General features: G+C 39.7%; 1 protein-coding gene across 1 annotated transcript in view; it reads left to right on the top strand.

Annotated features, from left to right (window-relative positions):
* C9H10orf67 (chromosome 9 C10orf67 homolog) overlaps nucleotides 1-16,390 on the top strand; it is a 96,385-nt gene that overhangs the window by 57,343 nt on the left and 22,652 nt on the right. Inside the window, exons 9-13 of the mRNA XM_070471865.1 lie at nucleotides 5,013-5,072; nucleotides 5,752-5,922; nucleotides 15,374-15,433; nucleotides 16,105-16,187; nucleotides 16,270-16,335. Coding sequence (XP_070327966.1) covers nucleotides 5,013-5,072; nucleotides 5,752-5,922; nucleotides 15,374-15,433; nucleotides 16,105-16,187; nucleotides 16,270-16,335 — 440 coding nt within the window. The remainder of the gene's footprint in view (nucleotides 1-5,012; nucleotides 5,073-5,751; nucleotides 5,923-15,373; nucleotides 15,434-16,104; nucleotides 16,188-16,269; nucleotides 16,336-16,390) is intronic.

Below are 16,390 nucleotides of genomic sequence, written 5' to 3'. Positions count from 1 at the left end.
AAAATCATACACCATGACCAAGTGGGCTTTATCCCAGGAATGCAAGGATTCTTTAATATCTGCAAATCAATCAATGTGATACACCACATTAACAAATTGAAAGATAAAAACCATATGATTATCTCAATAGACACAGAAAAAGCCTTTGACAAAATTCAACATCCATTTATGATTAAAACTCTCCAGAAAGCAGGAATAGAAGGAACATACCTCAAGATAATAAAAGCTATATATGACAAACCCACAGCAAGCATTACCTTCAATGGTGAAAAATTGAAAGCATTTCCCCTAAAATCAGGAACAAGACAAGGGTGCCCACTCTCACCACTACTATTCAACATAGTTTTGGAAGTGTTAGCCACAGCAATCAGGGCAGAAAAAGAAGTAAAAGGAATCCAGATAGGAAAAGAAGAAGTGAAACTCTCTCTGTTTGCAGATGACATGATCCTCTACATAGAAAACCCTAAAGACTCTACCAGAAAATTACTAGAGCTAATCAATGAATATAGTAAAGTTGCAGGATATAAAATTAACACACAGAAATCTCTTGCATTCTTATACACTAACAATGAGAAAACAGAAAGAGAAATTAAGGAAACAATACCACTCACCATTGCAACAAAAAGAATAAAATACTTAGGAGTATATCTACCTAAAGAAACAAAAGACTTATACATAGAAAACTATAAATCACTGATGAAAGAAATCAAAGAGGACACAAACAGATGGAGAAATATACCGTGTTCATGGATTGGAAGAATCAATATTGTCAAAGTGGCTATACTACCCAAAGCAATCTAGAGAGTCAATGCAAACCCTATCAAGCTCCCAACCGTATTTTTCACAGAACTAGAACAAATAATTTCACAATTTGTATGGAAATACAAAAAACCTTGAATAGCCAAAGTAATCTTGAGAAAGAAGAATGGAACTGGAGGAATCAACCTGCCTGACTTCAGACTATACTACAAAGCCACAGTCATCAAGACAGTATGGTATTGGCACAAAGACAGAAATATAGATCAATGGAACAGAATAGAAAGCCCAGAGATAAATCCATGAACCTATGGTCACCTTATCTTCGACAAAGAAGGCAAGGATATACAATGGAAAAAAGACAACCTCTTTAACAAGTGGTGTTGGGAAAACTGGTCAACCACTTGTAAAAGAATGAAACTAGAACACTTTCTAACACCATACCCAAAAATAAACTCAAAATGGATTAAAGATCTAAAGGTAAGACCAGAAACTATAAAACTCCTAGAGAACATAGGCAAAACACTCTCCGACATAAATCACAGCAGGATCCTCTATGACCCACCTCCCAGAATATTAGAAACAAAAGCAAAAATAAACAAATGGGACCTAATGAAACTTAAAAGCTTTTGCACAACAGTGGAAACTATAAGCAAGGTGAAAAGACAGCCCTCAGATTGGGAGAAAATAATAGCAAACAAAGCAACAGACAAAGGATTAATCTCAAAAATATACAAGCAACTCCTCCAGCTCAACTCCAGAAAAATAAATGACCCAATCAAAAAATGGGCCAAAGAACTAAACAGACATTTCTCCAAGGAAGACATACAGATGCCTAAAAAACACATGAAAAGATGCTCAACATCACTCATTATCAGAGAAATGCAAATCAAAACCACGATGAGGTACCATTACACGCCAGTCAGGATGGCTGCTATCCAAAAATCTACAAGCAATAAATGCTGGAGAGGGTGTGGAGAAAAGGGAACCCTCTTACACTGTTGGTGGGAATGCAAATTAGTACAGCCACTATGGAAAACAGTGTGGAGATTTCTTTAAAAACTGGAAATAGAACTGCCGTATGACCCAGCAATCCCACTTCTGGGCATACACACCTAGGAAACCAGATCTGAAAGAGACATGTGCACCCCAATGTTCATCACAGCACTGTTTATAATAGCCAGGACATGGAAGCAACCTAGATGCCCATCAGCAGACGAATGGATGAGGAAGCTGTGGTACATATACATCATGGAATATTACTCAGCCATTAAAAAGAATTCATTTGAATCAGTTCTAATGAGATGGATGAAACTGGAGCCCATTATACAGAGTGAAGTAAGCCAGAAAGATAAAGACCATTACAGTATACTAACACATATATATGGAATCTAGAAAGATGGAAACGATAACCCTATATGCAAAACAGAAAAAGAGACACAGATGTATGGAACAGACTTTTGGACTCTGTGGGAGAAGGCGAGGGTGGGATGTTTCAAGGGAACAGCATCAAAACATGTATATTATCTAGGGTGAAACAGATCACCAGCCCAGGTTGGATGCATGAGACAAGTGCTCGGACCTGGTGCACTGGGAAGACCCAGAGGGATCGGGCGGAGAGGGAGGTGGGAGGGGGGACCGGGATGGGGAACACATGTAAATCCATGGCTGATTCATGTCAATGTATGACAAAACCCACTACAATATTGTAAAGTAATTAGCCTCCAACTAAAAAAAAAACTTGATTTACAATAGCATAAAAATGTGAAATAGTTATGGATAAATGTGATTAATTATGTACAAAACCATATGAAATACCGAAGTTAAAGACTTAAGTAGATGGAGAAACATACCATGTTCATGATTCAGAAGATCCATGTTGTTTAACTGTTATCTCTGAATTGATTTGTATATACAAATTGATTTGTATATACTCACATAGCAACTAAGCCCATGCACCACAACTCTAGAGCCCAGGAGCTTCAACTGCTGAAGCCTGCGCACCTAGAGCCCAAACTCTGCAGCAGGAGAAGCCCCCACCAGAGAAACCCATGCACTGCAGCCGGCTCCTGCTTGCCGCAACTAGAGAAAGCCCTCAAGCAGCAATGAAGACCTAGCATAGCCAAAAATAAATAATAAATAAAGTTTTTAAAAATGAAATTAATATGGAAGAACAAGGGTCAAGAATAGCTAAGAAACAAGGTGAAATAATGACATGATGGAGTAGGGAGAGACTTCTGTGAGTTATTAATATAAATTTAAGGTAATTAAGACATCATGATCCTGGGACATGGACAGAGCTTTGGGAGGAAATTGAGAACCCAGTAGCAGAACCAGACATACGTAAATACTCAGTATCTATCAGTACCACAGATCAGTGCAAATAGGGTTGAATTTTCACTAAAGATTCTTGACAATTGATTAAACAATTGCCTCAAATGAAATTGGCTCCCTACCTCATAACATGCATATCCATTTTGTATGAATTAAGGATTCAAATATGAAGGGAGATTTTCTTTTAATTTTAGAGGAAAATTGTGTAAGCTCAAAGTAGAAAATTATTGCCTAAATAAGACACAAAATAAACAAGGTGTAAATGGAAGATTAAAAGTTTCAGGGACTTCCCTGGTGGTCCAGTGGCTAGGACTCCACACTTCCAATGCAGGGACCCGAGTTTAATCCCTAGTCAGGGAACTAGACCCCACATGCCACAACTAAAGATCTCACGTGCCCCTATTAAGACCTGGTGCAGCCAAATAAATTGATTAATAAAATTCAACCCCATGAAAATTAAGGGCCCCTTTTCATCAGAAGATGCCTCAAAGAAATTTTAAAGATCTAGCCACAAATTTGCAAAAATATTCACACCATTTATGTATTCACAAAGCTGCTTTCAAGAATATGTGAATAACTCCTTCAGGTCAATAAGGAAAGGACCACCCAATAGAAATCTGGGCTGAAGTTTTTAACAGGCGCTTCACCAAAGAAGAAACCCAGTGACCAATGAACACTGACTGAAAATGTGCTTGGTTTCAGGAATAATATAACTACCAAATGCTGTTAAGTATGTAGAGTAAAGAATTCTCATAAACTGCTGGGGAATATGTATGTTGTTATGGAAACTTTGGAAAACAAATTTGGGTTATCTGCTGAAGCTGATCTTTCTCTTAAAATATGCCCCAAAGTTCTGTTCCTAGGCATATAACATCACCAAGGAGATCCTAGCACATGTGCCTGGGGGAACAGGTTCCAGAATATTTAAAGCCATATTGTATATAAAAGAAGAAACCTGGGATTTCCCAAATGTTCATTGACAGGGAATAAATACATCATGTATAAATACATCATGGATAAATACATTATGCTGTACTGTTCTCTTGAATAGTATACAGCAGCAAATATGAATGAACTGCTTCCAGTATCAACAAGGGTTAATCTCAAAAGCTATAAAGTGAACACATTAAGGGAGAACACATAAATTATGATTTTTTTTTAAAAGTTTAAAAGTAAGCAGAACTAAATCTGTAGGTTGCTTAAGGATACCAATGGGATGAAGTGGTAAGTCTATAAACCTGACAAAAAATTAATCAAGAAAATAAAGGGGAATTCTAAGCACAAAATTCAGAATAGTGGTTTCTCGGTTTGGAGGTGGTTATAGGATCGTGTCAATTACACAGAGAGCTTTAACACTATGGCTGTTGTTCTCTTTCTTGTCAGATGGTCATATTAATTTTACTTCTAACTTATATTTGCACTGCATACATTTTTGGTATATGTAATTTTTTTTTAATTGAACCTTTTTGAAACTCATTTTCTGCTAGAACCTAAATGCTTGAAGGCAAGGTTTGTGTGTATGCTAAGTCGCTTCATTTGTGTCTGACTCTTTGAAAATCCCCTGGTCTGTAGCCAGCAAGCCTCCTCTGTCTATATTAGTTATTCTAAGAGCCTAATGCAGTATGGCTGAATAGCAACACAGTGCAGTGCCTGGCACACAAGAATGTTAATAAAAACACATAAGCAAACAATTGCATGTTTTCCTATAAGCTCTATTACAAAGTACTTTTTCTTCTGGGAGCGAATTTATTTTCTCTTCTAATTTATTTATATTCAATATTGTGACTTATATTCCCATAATAGTTTGGGCAGCAAAATGGTTTAAAATGCTACTCTTTCATTGCTTATGGACGGTTTACTGCATATTCTCTTTTTTCATCTTTGCAAGTGATAACAAATGACACAGGTCTTTAATTTCACAGGTTAATAAGCAGAAAGAGGACCTTGAAATGAGAAGAAAGTATGACGCTATAGTTGCCAAGGTTGGCATTTAAGTTCTTTATTTTCTTTTTCTTTTATTCTGTTCATCTCATATTTGGGCATCTGAGTTGAAGAACCTATACACACCATCCAGAGGCTTTTCACTTTCTTGCATCTGAGTTTGAAGGAGAAAATGCTTAAAGTGAGGCAAGGCATGTGAGTGGGAGGCGAGGACCTGGGGCTTAGCTTAGAGCCGCGAGGGCAGAGAGCGCGCAGGAGGTGTCACTGGTGTCCCGACCCCAGGCTCAGTGCCCTGGCCCTTCCGGCTCCTGTCCCGTGGCTTCTACCTGCCAGCCCTGCGCCCGCGGCCTTCTTAGGAGTATGAAACACTGCTCAAGCTACCACCTCATCCCACCCCACAAAGATCCCACCTTCCCAGGGACTTTCAGAAATCAATGATCTGTTGGTATGTTTGTCTCAGTACTTGAGCATCAGTGGGAGGGATGGAAAAACAGGCCCCACCCACAGACTAAATCAGGCAGGGTTGGGGCTTGGGGGATAAGGGATGGTGGAACTGGGAACAAGACTAGATCTAGGCCCCTTGGGACTGAAGACTTCCACCCTGTGGTTCTAGCTCAGGAGAGGAGGGCAAGGAAGCCAAAGAGAGGGAGGTGAATCTGAAACACAGATAATGAGAATAACATTATGGCTAATAACAGAATGGTTCTTCTTCTGTGCCAGAGCCCCAGAAGCACCAAGGGGAAAGAGACCCTTTCAGCCCAGTGGCCCTCACAGCCCAAGAGTGCAGGTGCAAGTTCTCTGAGGCAACGTTCTTCCTCCATCCGTTCGTCGCCTTCTAAGACCAAGAGGGTCAAGAGTCCAAAGAAGACTTTAAAGGAGGAGCCACCCACGGTGAGACTGGTTCGCAGCCCGTGACACCCTCACCTACAGAGGGCGCTGTGAGCACTGCCGCAACCTCAGCGCTGCTCCTCTGGTCCAGCGGCAAGGCCAGTGTCTCAAACACTCGATTCTCCTTGCCACCTCTGTGGGCATCTGGAAAGGAGGCTCTGGCTGCTCTTTCCACACCAGTGTGTGCTCATCAGGCCCCTTACCTTACCCGGGAGGATGCCACCTCTGTGCTTAGCTTGGTGGTTTATTTGTCTTAGTCACCAAGCCTTCGTGGATCTCTGTTAAATTAGTAAGATAGAGAAGCCACCTTCCAAGCACTTTCAAGGTGTAAAATCTCCAACTCATGACTGCCCAGTATCTATCAGAGGCTTGTAGGATCTTAGTTCCCCAACCACGTCGTCAGCAGCGAAAGTGCAGAATCCTAACCACTGGACTGCCACAGTACTCCCCTAGTTATGGGAATAGTTGCATTTCTCTGAGCAATTGATCTATCCTGTGGACACTGTGAATCGTGCAACTGATCATAAGTCCTTTTCCACACCATTTGGAAGCTTTGATGCTGATTGGTGACACGTACTTGCAAGGTACAGCATTTCCTGGAGAGAGTCCGTCCACTAGCACATTTTGGTTTCCCAGCCTCTTGTTGCTATATGTCCCCACATTCTTCCTCCTCCTCTCACAGAGGGCAGAGTCTACCGCTTCAGCACTCAGGGCAGGAGGACAGAGTAGAATCTGGCTCACTGTGTCATTCTGACTCCAGAGAGGGCAGGAAAAGGCATCAACCTCCCTCCAGCACTCACCAGGCAGGAGCCTCACTGCTTGAACCCAGCGGAGGGGAGCAGAGGTGGAGGGAGGCCAGGCGTGATGCTCAGTGGGGAGTCACTCCCCTTGGAAGGAAAGCCCAGGAGCTGAGAAAAAAACACTCTCCCCGATAAGCACTTCCACTCTGCAGAGAGTTAGCAAGTATCAACAGCCGGAAACCAATGTCATTTCCCAATGAGGAGAATGACACTTGGAGAATATGGTGCATGCCTGACCAGTGACTGGATTCCAAAAGTAAGATTTTTTGGAATGTAGGTCTGGGAAGTATGTTGGGCAGTGGGGGTTGAGGGAGGCAGGACAGGGGGAAGTCCACACACACAAGAAAAAAAAACAGGCAAAAAGCAAATGCTGGACTTGAGTTTGCAGTGCTGCCTGCTAACCTGGGTGGGGGGTCCAGCCTTACTGGGTGAGGGGCTCTAGTTCAAGCCTGAGACTTAGGGAGCCTGTGGCCACGGTGACATCGTGTTCCAGAAACCTCTGAGCTGCTGTGAAATCGGGGTGCGTGCCAGGGGTCTGTAGTCTGAGGTTCTGAGATGATGGTGGGAGAATCGCAGAGCAGGGTCAGAAACCCAGACAGAGCAGCCTGGTCCCTGCAGAAAGCCCAGGGCTCTAACTCAATCCTGGCATTGCAGACTAGATACTCCAGTGTCCCCTGTTTACAGATCAAAACTGAGCTTCCAAAGTCCCAGCTACAAGGGGCAAAAATACTGCCTGTTCTCCCCCAGGGAAAATGTATCATGAAGGGAAGACCAAAAAAAAACACCAAAACACCACGATGAGGAGAAAGGATATCTGAGAAAGTGTCATGAGGATTTTCTCTTAAGTGTCCCAGGCTTTCCTTCTGACCGTAATGATTGTTATCTAGATGTTCTGAAGCTTAACAGTACATTTTGTCAGCTGCAGAGACTCAGAAGTTAATGTGTAACAGTAAGTAAAAATTGGACCGGGGGAGGGGAGAGATGACGTAAACTGGACTTAACATTTTCATAGGAATTGACTTGATTTTAATGTGAAATATATTTTTCTAGCACACTGTTATTACTTTCATATTCACTTTTGTTAATGATAATCCTATTATAGTGAGTGTTCCCTTCCATCACCTCCCCATGCGGTATATTCTTCATTGTAGATGAATTCTCCATATATGTACTCTGGTTATCATTTTCCTGTTTCTCAGAACTCTTGAATATTTTGTCAATACCGAGGTAGTCGGACTTCTTAAAAATTGTCTCTCAAGGGTTTTATCATCTTGACCATGTGTAGATGACCAAAAGGAGGGCTTGCTGCAGGAACATTTTACATCAGTCATTTACCTTATCTAATTAATCATACTTATTTTTTGAAATCTGTGTCATTCTGTGGGAACAGCACACGTGCTTCACCCAGTGGCGCACACGGTGATAAACGGAGTATTTAGCCAGTCTGAAAAGTGTGATAGGAACATTGCTGTCTGATTTCCATTTATGAAAGATTTCACAACGTGAAATTTGTGTTTGGACAGCGTTTTTGTGTAAAGTTTATTTTTTGATAGCTGTAAAACATTTCAAATACTGAGGTTTCACAGAACAAGGTTAAAACTGGGTTCCTAGCTTCCCCCTCTCCGCACCCCCAGCCCTGCTCCAGGGTAATTAGTGAATTAAGGCTGCGCCCAGTAAATGCTTCTCTGGAAGACTTCTGAGCTTCCATGGGGTCACCTGTCTGTGCTGATGAAACATATGGCGTGTGCTTAGATCTGCAGAAAGCATCAGGACCTTCCCGTGTGGGAAGTGGGACAGGGGACAGTCAGTCGTGTTCCCATCCGTAAACTTCACCCGATACAAAGCAATTTGGACAGCATAAAAAAAAACTTTCATAAAAACTCTGGAACACTATTATTTAAACAATTCAAGAACTGCAAGATGAAGTACTTTGCAATAGTTTTATAAGTATGACCATAGTCATCCTGCAAGCTAGTAACTTTTAAAAATTATTATTATTATGGGATGTGGAATTATTATGGATATAGAATATTATAGGTAAGGTGGATGAAAGGAAGATCTTTCCCTATTCCTCTCCTATACATTCCTTTTACTGGATTGAATTGCACATGAAGTGGAAAATAAACTCCATCAGAGAAGAAAATCATATAATCTTTTCATTGTTTCATCATTTTTTTCCTCTGGGCTTGGCTTGATAAAGCAGGCAGTTCATAGTTCTGCAGAGCTATGTGAAAAAGCCAGCGTTTTGCTCTTTGTTGATCTGTACCGCCACCCCTCTACATGGTAGTGGAGTGATACAGAACTGGGACCGTCCTGGACACGTATACAATCTTCAGAGGCTGTCAGAGGGAATTTACTGTATTTTGATAGATTGCATGCTAAGTCGCTTTAGTCGTGTCTGACTCTTTGCAACCCTATAGACTGTAGCCCACAAGACTCCTCTGTCCATTGGATTCTCCAGGAAAGAATGCAGTGGGTTGCCATGCCCTCCTCCAGAGAATCTTCCCAACCCAGGGATCGAACCGGTATCTCTTATGTCTCCTGCATTGTCAGGCAGGTTCTTTACCACTGGAGCCACCTGGGAAGCCCATTGATTATGTTGACACAACAAAATTTTTCCTAATCATACTGAATCTTTGTTTCCTAATAGGAATAACTCTTTTTTTTTTTTTTTTTGGCCATGTCAAGAGGCTTGCAGGATCTTAATTCCCCCACCAGGGACTGAACCTGGGGGTCATGGCAGTGAAAGCACCGAGTCCTGACCACTGGACCACCAGGGAAGGCCCAAATAGAAATAACTTTAAAATGTAGAGATAACTGAAATCATACACTACAATTACTTGTTTTTATTTTAAAATCAAATTTGTTATTTGCCACTAAAGTGAATGCATCTTTAGATTCTGCTGTCAGAGACCAAAATGGAAAAATTGAAGAAATATCACATTCAAAATTCAGCCAAAAGGTGGCTTTGACTTTTGTATTATATTATTCTAAGTAGCTTGATGATAAATAAGTACTCACAGTATATTTGGAACTGAAAATATTTTGGTGAAAATAAGCTCCGATGTTTCTTGCACAAATGAAAAAAATTTTTTGTTAAATCACTTGAAGGGTTTTACGCTTTGCTTCTTGTTTATTTTCATTGGGGAACAATGATAACATTTTACTTGTAAAATTTATGATATCTTAGTGTAATTTAATTTAAAGCCCTAAGATATTGCTATGGAAACCAGGGGAAAAAGAGATTTGTATCAATTTCTATTCTTCTGTAGACACTCTGAACCATGGGGCAGACACTAGGTCCTGACATGAATTTATAATATTAACAATTATTAATATTAATTAATAATGTCACCTGGTAGTAGCAGGAAATGTCGCTCAGGAGCTCCCAGGGCGGTCTTCTGACTCCTCACTGCAGCGTGTTGCTTTATTTCACTTTCCTGGGTTTTAGCTACGGGTTTCTCCTCAGTTCTCCCTGGAAGTCGGGGCCAGTCACAAACACCAGGTCATCTGGTCAGAGCCCTGACACTGCCAGACTTGGGTCTCACCCCCTGACCGTTTGACGTGCTGTCACTCATCTAACTGCCGTCATTGCATCCACCAGTTCTGCTGTGAATTCAATCACAGATAGACTTCACAGAACAACTTCAATACCAGCACTCCCCAGCATCGGCCTGAGGTAGCTACACCCCACCCCGGATGCCAGCATTGGGCTGTCGGCCATCCTCTTTGGATCCAACTCTTCCACCTTGTCACCTTCTTCAGCCCTGACCTCTGCAGTCCTAGGTCCCAGGTTTCTCCTCAAATCCAAGGGTTTCGTTTTTATAAATTATGGCATACGTCAATTTCCTTTTCTCTAGGAATGTACTTTCATAGACTTTTCTTCATGGAATGCCTCAGTGTGGTCTCTGTTCCTCAGAAACATGAACTAATTAAAGGAAAGCTACTCATTTCCCCTTATTCACCTGTTACCTGTGACTGCTAACTTGCATTTCCAGCCAGCCTTAGGTAACTAAGGATAGCTCTCTGAATTGATTCTATGCCAGCCAAATCCAAAGAGCTCTTTCATTTTGTTAGCCTATGCAACCTTACTAGGGAATCAAGGTACACTGATTTTTAGGCTTTTTGAAAATTTTGAAAATAGCCTGAATATCTCCTTCACAAGTTTCTAAGTGGGAGATAGTGCTCTGTTCTATCCAGAATAGAACAAGGAGTTATTGTAACCAGGGCCATGAAGTGCCATGGAGTCCAGTTAATCCAGTGGCTGAAAGCATTATGGTGAACCCGTATTAGACTTCACACCACCAGAACTGATAGACATGAGCCTGAACAACCTAAGGAGTAATTCTGGTGATATGTCTCTCTAGCTGAAAATATACAAGTGAATTCTAATTAAGATACACGACATTTTTGTCTAGGATTCTGGCTTTTAGTGCTGATACCTAGGTTCAGTCCCTCATCGGGGAACTGAGATCCCCCCAGTCAGACGGCTGTTCAGTGCCACTGAATATATAATATATAGGTAATCAATTACATATAGTATTTCACTCCACAGAAGTAACAGTTTACTCAAGCAATTTCTGTCGATTTGCTAATGGTCTCTTATCATTTTGTTTCTATGCAGAGGCTGTTCCTCCTCTCTTCCTACGCTTGTGTTTTTCTCCATTCCATGCCCCTCCTCCCCCACCGCACTACCCACCACACACTGGCACAATAGTGTTCAAAAAGAGTAGTTTGCTTAGAAGATAATTAGGAAAAAATGATAATATGAAAGTCAAGATTAATGAAACTTTAGTGACAGAAAATCATCTTTCTTCCTGAGTTAGAAACATTGTTTTGATGGTAATATATTTGATGGTTTAAAGGAGAGATTTCAAGGAGGTATTAAATCCAGAATGAATGGCCCAAGTTTCAGAAGAGGGATGTTTGTAGAAATTGGGAGAAATTAAAGAATGTAATGATTCTTTGATTGAGAACAAAAGGAGAAAGGGGGTAGGATAAGGAATACGGTTGATCTTATGACAGCTAATGAACATAATTGTGCTTCTGTTATTATTAATAGAAACCTTGGCTACTGATTCCAGATTTAGATTATATTTATTGAATGTAGGTTTTTAACCTGTTGTAAATGCTTAAATATGGGAAACATTTAAGAATCATGATTTCTGTTATGAATAAAACTTATTTCTTAATTTTATGGATTTTAGTTTTATATATATATATATATATATATATATATATATATATATAAAGCCCTGGTGACTCACATGGTAAAGAATCTCCCTGAAGTAAATTCAAGAGAATATGAGAAATATTTATAATGAATTATTTCTAGTCACAATGTTTGGTTTTCCTTGTAATAATTTAATGTACATTGTCCTACTTAGGAAGTTATCTACTTTCTATTACCACTCATTTTCACCTCTATCTATTGTTTAGCAGTCCGGTGTTTGCACCTGTCAATGAAGTAACCACATAAAGACCAGCACATGTATTCCAGTGAAAGTGGAATGCCAGCAGCTGGCAAAACAAAATGACAGTTTAATGTGGACAGAGTCAGGATTCAATATAACGTGCTACAGCAGAGTTGAAAGTTCAAGTCAAACTGGAGAGCAAACACTCTAGTCTACATGCAGTACATTTTTTTTTTTTTAATGAAAAGAGTAGCTATCTTTGTCATGCTAAGAGTATTGTCTTTGGGAGAGATTGAATAATTATTTGCTTTACATAAGATATGCTTTAGCAGGGTTTTACCTCTAGTTATTACAGAGTTGATCATTATATGAGAGTCAGGAAAAGGGAGCCTTGAAAATTGGAACTAACTTTTACTGTACACGAATTTAAACACAGAATCAATTTCTAAAATAAACTTTCAACTACTGATATGACTTTGGATAGAGTGAAATAAATATAAATGTCCTTCTCAGTGGAAACTGATTTTGCTTTGCCAGTTTGTTTTCCTAACTTTCTGTGGATTCTTTTTATTTCATTTAATTAATTAATTTATTCACTGATTTTTACTTTTGGTCACACTGGGTCTTTGCTGCTGTGCATGGGCTTTTGCTAGTTGTGGCAAGGGGGGGCTGCTCAATAGTTTTGGGCTTCTTATTGCAGTTACTTCTCTTGTGGGTGACATGGTGACTTCTTTTGTTGGTGAGTGCAGGTTCTGAAGCTCATGGGCTCAGTAGTTGTGGCACAGGGCTTAGTTGCCCTGTGGCCTGTGGAATCTTCCTGAACCAGAGATCCAACCTGTGTCTCCTGCACTGGCAGGCAGATCCACTTGCATGCAGCCCCTCCAAAGTCTGGGGCTCTTATGCCTCCAGTTTCTTTGGTCCCCTGTTAACCAAATGGCAGAGTACGCAGTGTGTACTGCTTGTGCCCTGGTCAGGGGGGCACTTCAAGTGGGTTGTGCTCTTTGAGAACAGAGAGGGGGAGGGAGCCCCCAAAGTGCACGCCTCCCATAACCTGAGTGATCCCCACACATTGGAAGGCAAGGAAGGCTGATGAAAATGAAGACTTTCACTGTTTTGTTAAATTAGTGTTGCTATGCCTCCGGTTTTGTTTTTGGTTCCTTTCCTGCCACATGGGCCTTGGGGAGACTGTCACTATGCTGGTGATGGTAGGTGGTTTTTCTCCAGGAAGGTGTGGAGACAACCAAGGGAACAATAATTTGGGTAGTTCTAGGACCACCAGAAAACTGCAGGATGCGGGGACTGATGGAATAGGAGTTGGAGTTGAGTGAATTAAGATAAGAGCAGAGGGTTAGGGTCAAGTTCCGGATTAAGTCCCTGCTGTGAATTCGCCTATCAGCCAGGAGATAATCAGAAATTATCAGCAGAGGGTTCATAGATCATGACATAGACGTTCATATATTGAAACCATAATAAAGGCAACCAAAGTAAGAGCTAAACATTTGCAAATAAAAAATAGAGCATGTGAGGAAAGAGAGAAGGTAGAAGGTAATTCGAATGCTCTAAATTATTTTTTTTAATTAAAAAATTTTCCCATTGGTTTTATTTTTATTTACTTTTTAAAATTAAAGTATAATTGATTAAAAGTAAAATTGTAAAATAAAATAATATTTGTAAAGTAAAATTGATAAAATTAAAGTATAACACTACAGTATTGTGTTAGTTTCAGGTGTATGGCAAAATGATTCAGCTGTATTTTTTAAGGTTATTCTTCCATTGCAGGTTATTTCAAGATAGTGAATATAGTTCCCTGTGCTATATAGTAAATAAATGCTCTAAATCTTAATCTTTATTTGTGAAGAGCCCAAAGCAATAAAGGTCACTATTTATTTATAATTATAACAATGAGAAAAACTCAAAGCAAAACCTTTGGCTTCTTGGAAGTGAGAATTTATGTTCATATATACTATCTGCTACTTACATTTTTTAAATGTGCATGCCTTCTCCATCATTAAAAATCTTAAGTAACAGGGATGATGAAATTAATGTTAGTAAGTAGAATAAATGGCAATATGTGTGACATATCTGGCACATAGTAGACACTAAAAAATTATAACTTTTATGACTATTAATTGCAAATTTTGTCAGTTTTTATATGTGGCAACTAATGTCAGCTGCATTCTCACTGTCCCTTCAAATGTAAGTAGAGTATGCTCAAGCCTACATTCTTTGCTTTGTGGGAGCCGAAAGGGTGTCCCCTGGTTTCCACAGACGCCCGTGGCGTTCTCATGTCTACTGCTGTGTTCAGGCTCCTTCTCCTACTGAGACAAGTCACTTCCTGAGTTTCATGGCACTCTGTGCCGTCCCAGTTCACATTTTGTTGAATCAGATTCTGAACCCAACCCAATTCTTCAATGGCTACTAAAACCATTCACTCACAGGACACCTTTAAGATGGACAAGGTTGCCGGAGGTGAGTGACAGGGACAGTTTGCATCACCCAGATACCATTTTACATTGAATATTGGGCATCAGGCCTGGGCACAGTCACCTTGTGCCTTCACCATACACCAGCGCCTCTTGCCTTAGGGTCCTGCCTGGCCATCCTCTCCTCTTATTGCTCTTCTCATTGCTCGGGGGAGTGCTGGATTCCTTTCACTTTATTCAGCAGACCTGGCTTCAGACCCTGCTTGGCTGAACTGACCCCCTCAAGACTGGCATAGCCAAAGAAGTAAATAAACTTAAAAACAAAGTTTATTTATTATTAAATAAATGAGCAAATAATGCATTACAGTCTAAACAACAAAAAAGTACAAGTGATTTACTTAAGCATTTTGAAATACAGCATTTTTATATCTATAACTGGGATTCATTTGATGTAATCCAAAAGATAGTTGAGGAAAAAAAAATTTTTTTAAAGCTTGTGACTTCACTGGGTGATAACTGCCTGCTTATTTAAAAATATATACATAGTGGTACAGTGACCCATATACAGTTTCAGAGTAATGCATTAAAACAAGTTTTTTAAAGAGCAATAGTGGGAACATTGGTTTTAATCAATTGTAACTGTCCAATTGCAAATGCAGTGTGTAAACCCTTAGTCTTGTAAATTAATTGAGGCAGTCAAGATCCCTATGGAACTAGCATAATTTTTCTCATTTGCCTTTCTCTAAACTACAGAAAAACCACATCTTTATGCCTTGATTTCAAATGTTATATTTACCTTAGTTTATTTTCTCTCCAGGCTACACATGCAGTACCTGCTGTGATGCATGGGGAAAAGATGCAAGCATCAATGGCTAAGGTATAGTAATGACTAATGTGACCATTTTTATTAACCTAAATACTGTTTATATGGATGCTGACTATTCTAAGAAAGTAGCAATGACTTTGAAAGCTACACCAAGAGTCAATCTAATGAAGGGACAGAGCGATTGCCTCTATAAGTATGATTCTGGGGCATCTCCCTGCCGCATCCAAAGAAACCTATTTCATGACATGCCTATAACCCCACAGTCATAGATTCATTCCTATGCCAAAACTTCATCCCCTTGTAAAATATAAACAATACTGGGAAATAACATATAGCTCTAATGTGATTGAGGTGGTCAGATCCTTTCCTGAGGATAGTTTTGATAGAGAGAGGAAATATAATAACTGGGGGCAGCTGCCACTTTAATGAAGAGATTTAGAAAAAGCGATACCTAGTAGGGGAGGGGTGATGAAGAAAAATTTTGGTTGCTTCCTAATGTTGTCTCACAGTGGCTGCTTTGAAGTGAATCATTTATGGGAAATGGAGGCATGGGATCTTACATTCTTCCAATTTATGGGAATTTGCAAGTAAATGTAACTCATTGTTCTCTCAAATTATTTTTGATGGTATGCTTTTAATAGAAATAACATTTCATACTTATGGATAAAACAATACAAACAGGATTCATTTCATTAACTTTGTGATGTATCTTCTATTGAAAGATTGAAGAAGAGAAACGTGTTTTGGAAGAGCAAATACAAGTGTTAAAGTCTAAGTTAGAGAAAGAGAAAAAGAAGTCAGAAAGGTACTGGTAATAATAATTCATAATTGTTCATTTGCAGCTAATACATACTGCATATATATAACCATCTATAAATTTATTACAGGATTAAAAATGAATCAGAACATATCAGCAAAAACTGGGAAAAGAAATTCTTAATTCTCAGGAACAGGTATAGTGTGGTGATATATACAAATTCTATTTGTAAAAAATGTGACTAATCATCT

Source organism: Odocoileus virginianus, chromosome 9, assembly GCF_023699985.2.
Source record: "Odocoileus virginianus isolate 20LAN1187 ecotype Illinois chromosome 9, Ovbor_1.2, whole genome shotgun sequence".
Classification (NCBI taxonomy): Eukaryota; Metazoa; Chordata; class Mammalia; order Artiodactyla; family Cervidae; genus Odocoileus; species Odocoileus virginianus.
Note: the sequence above shows the minus strand (reverse complement) of the source record. Positions and strands in the feature narration are given on the sequence as shown.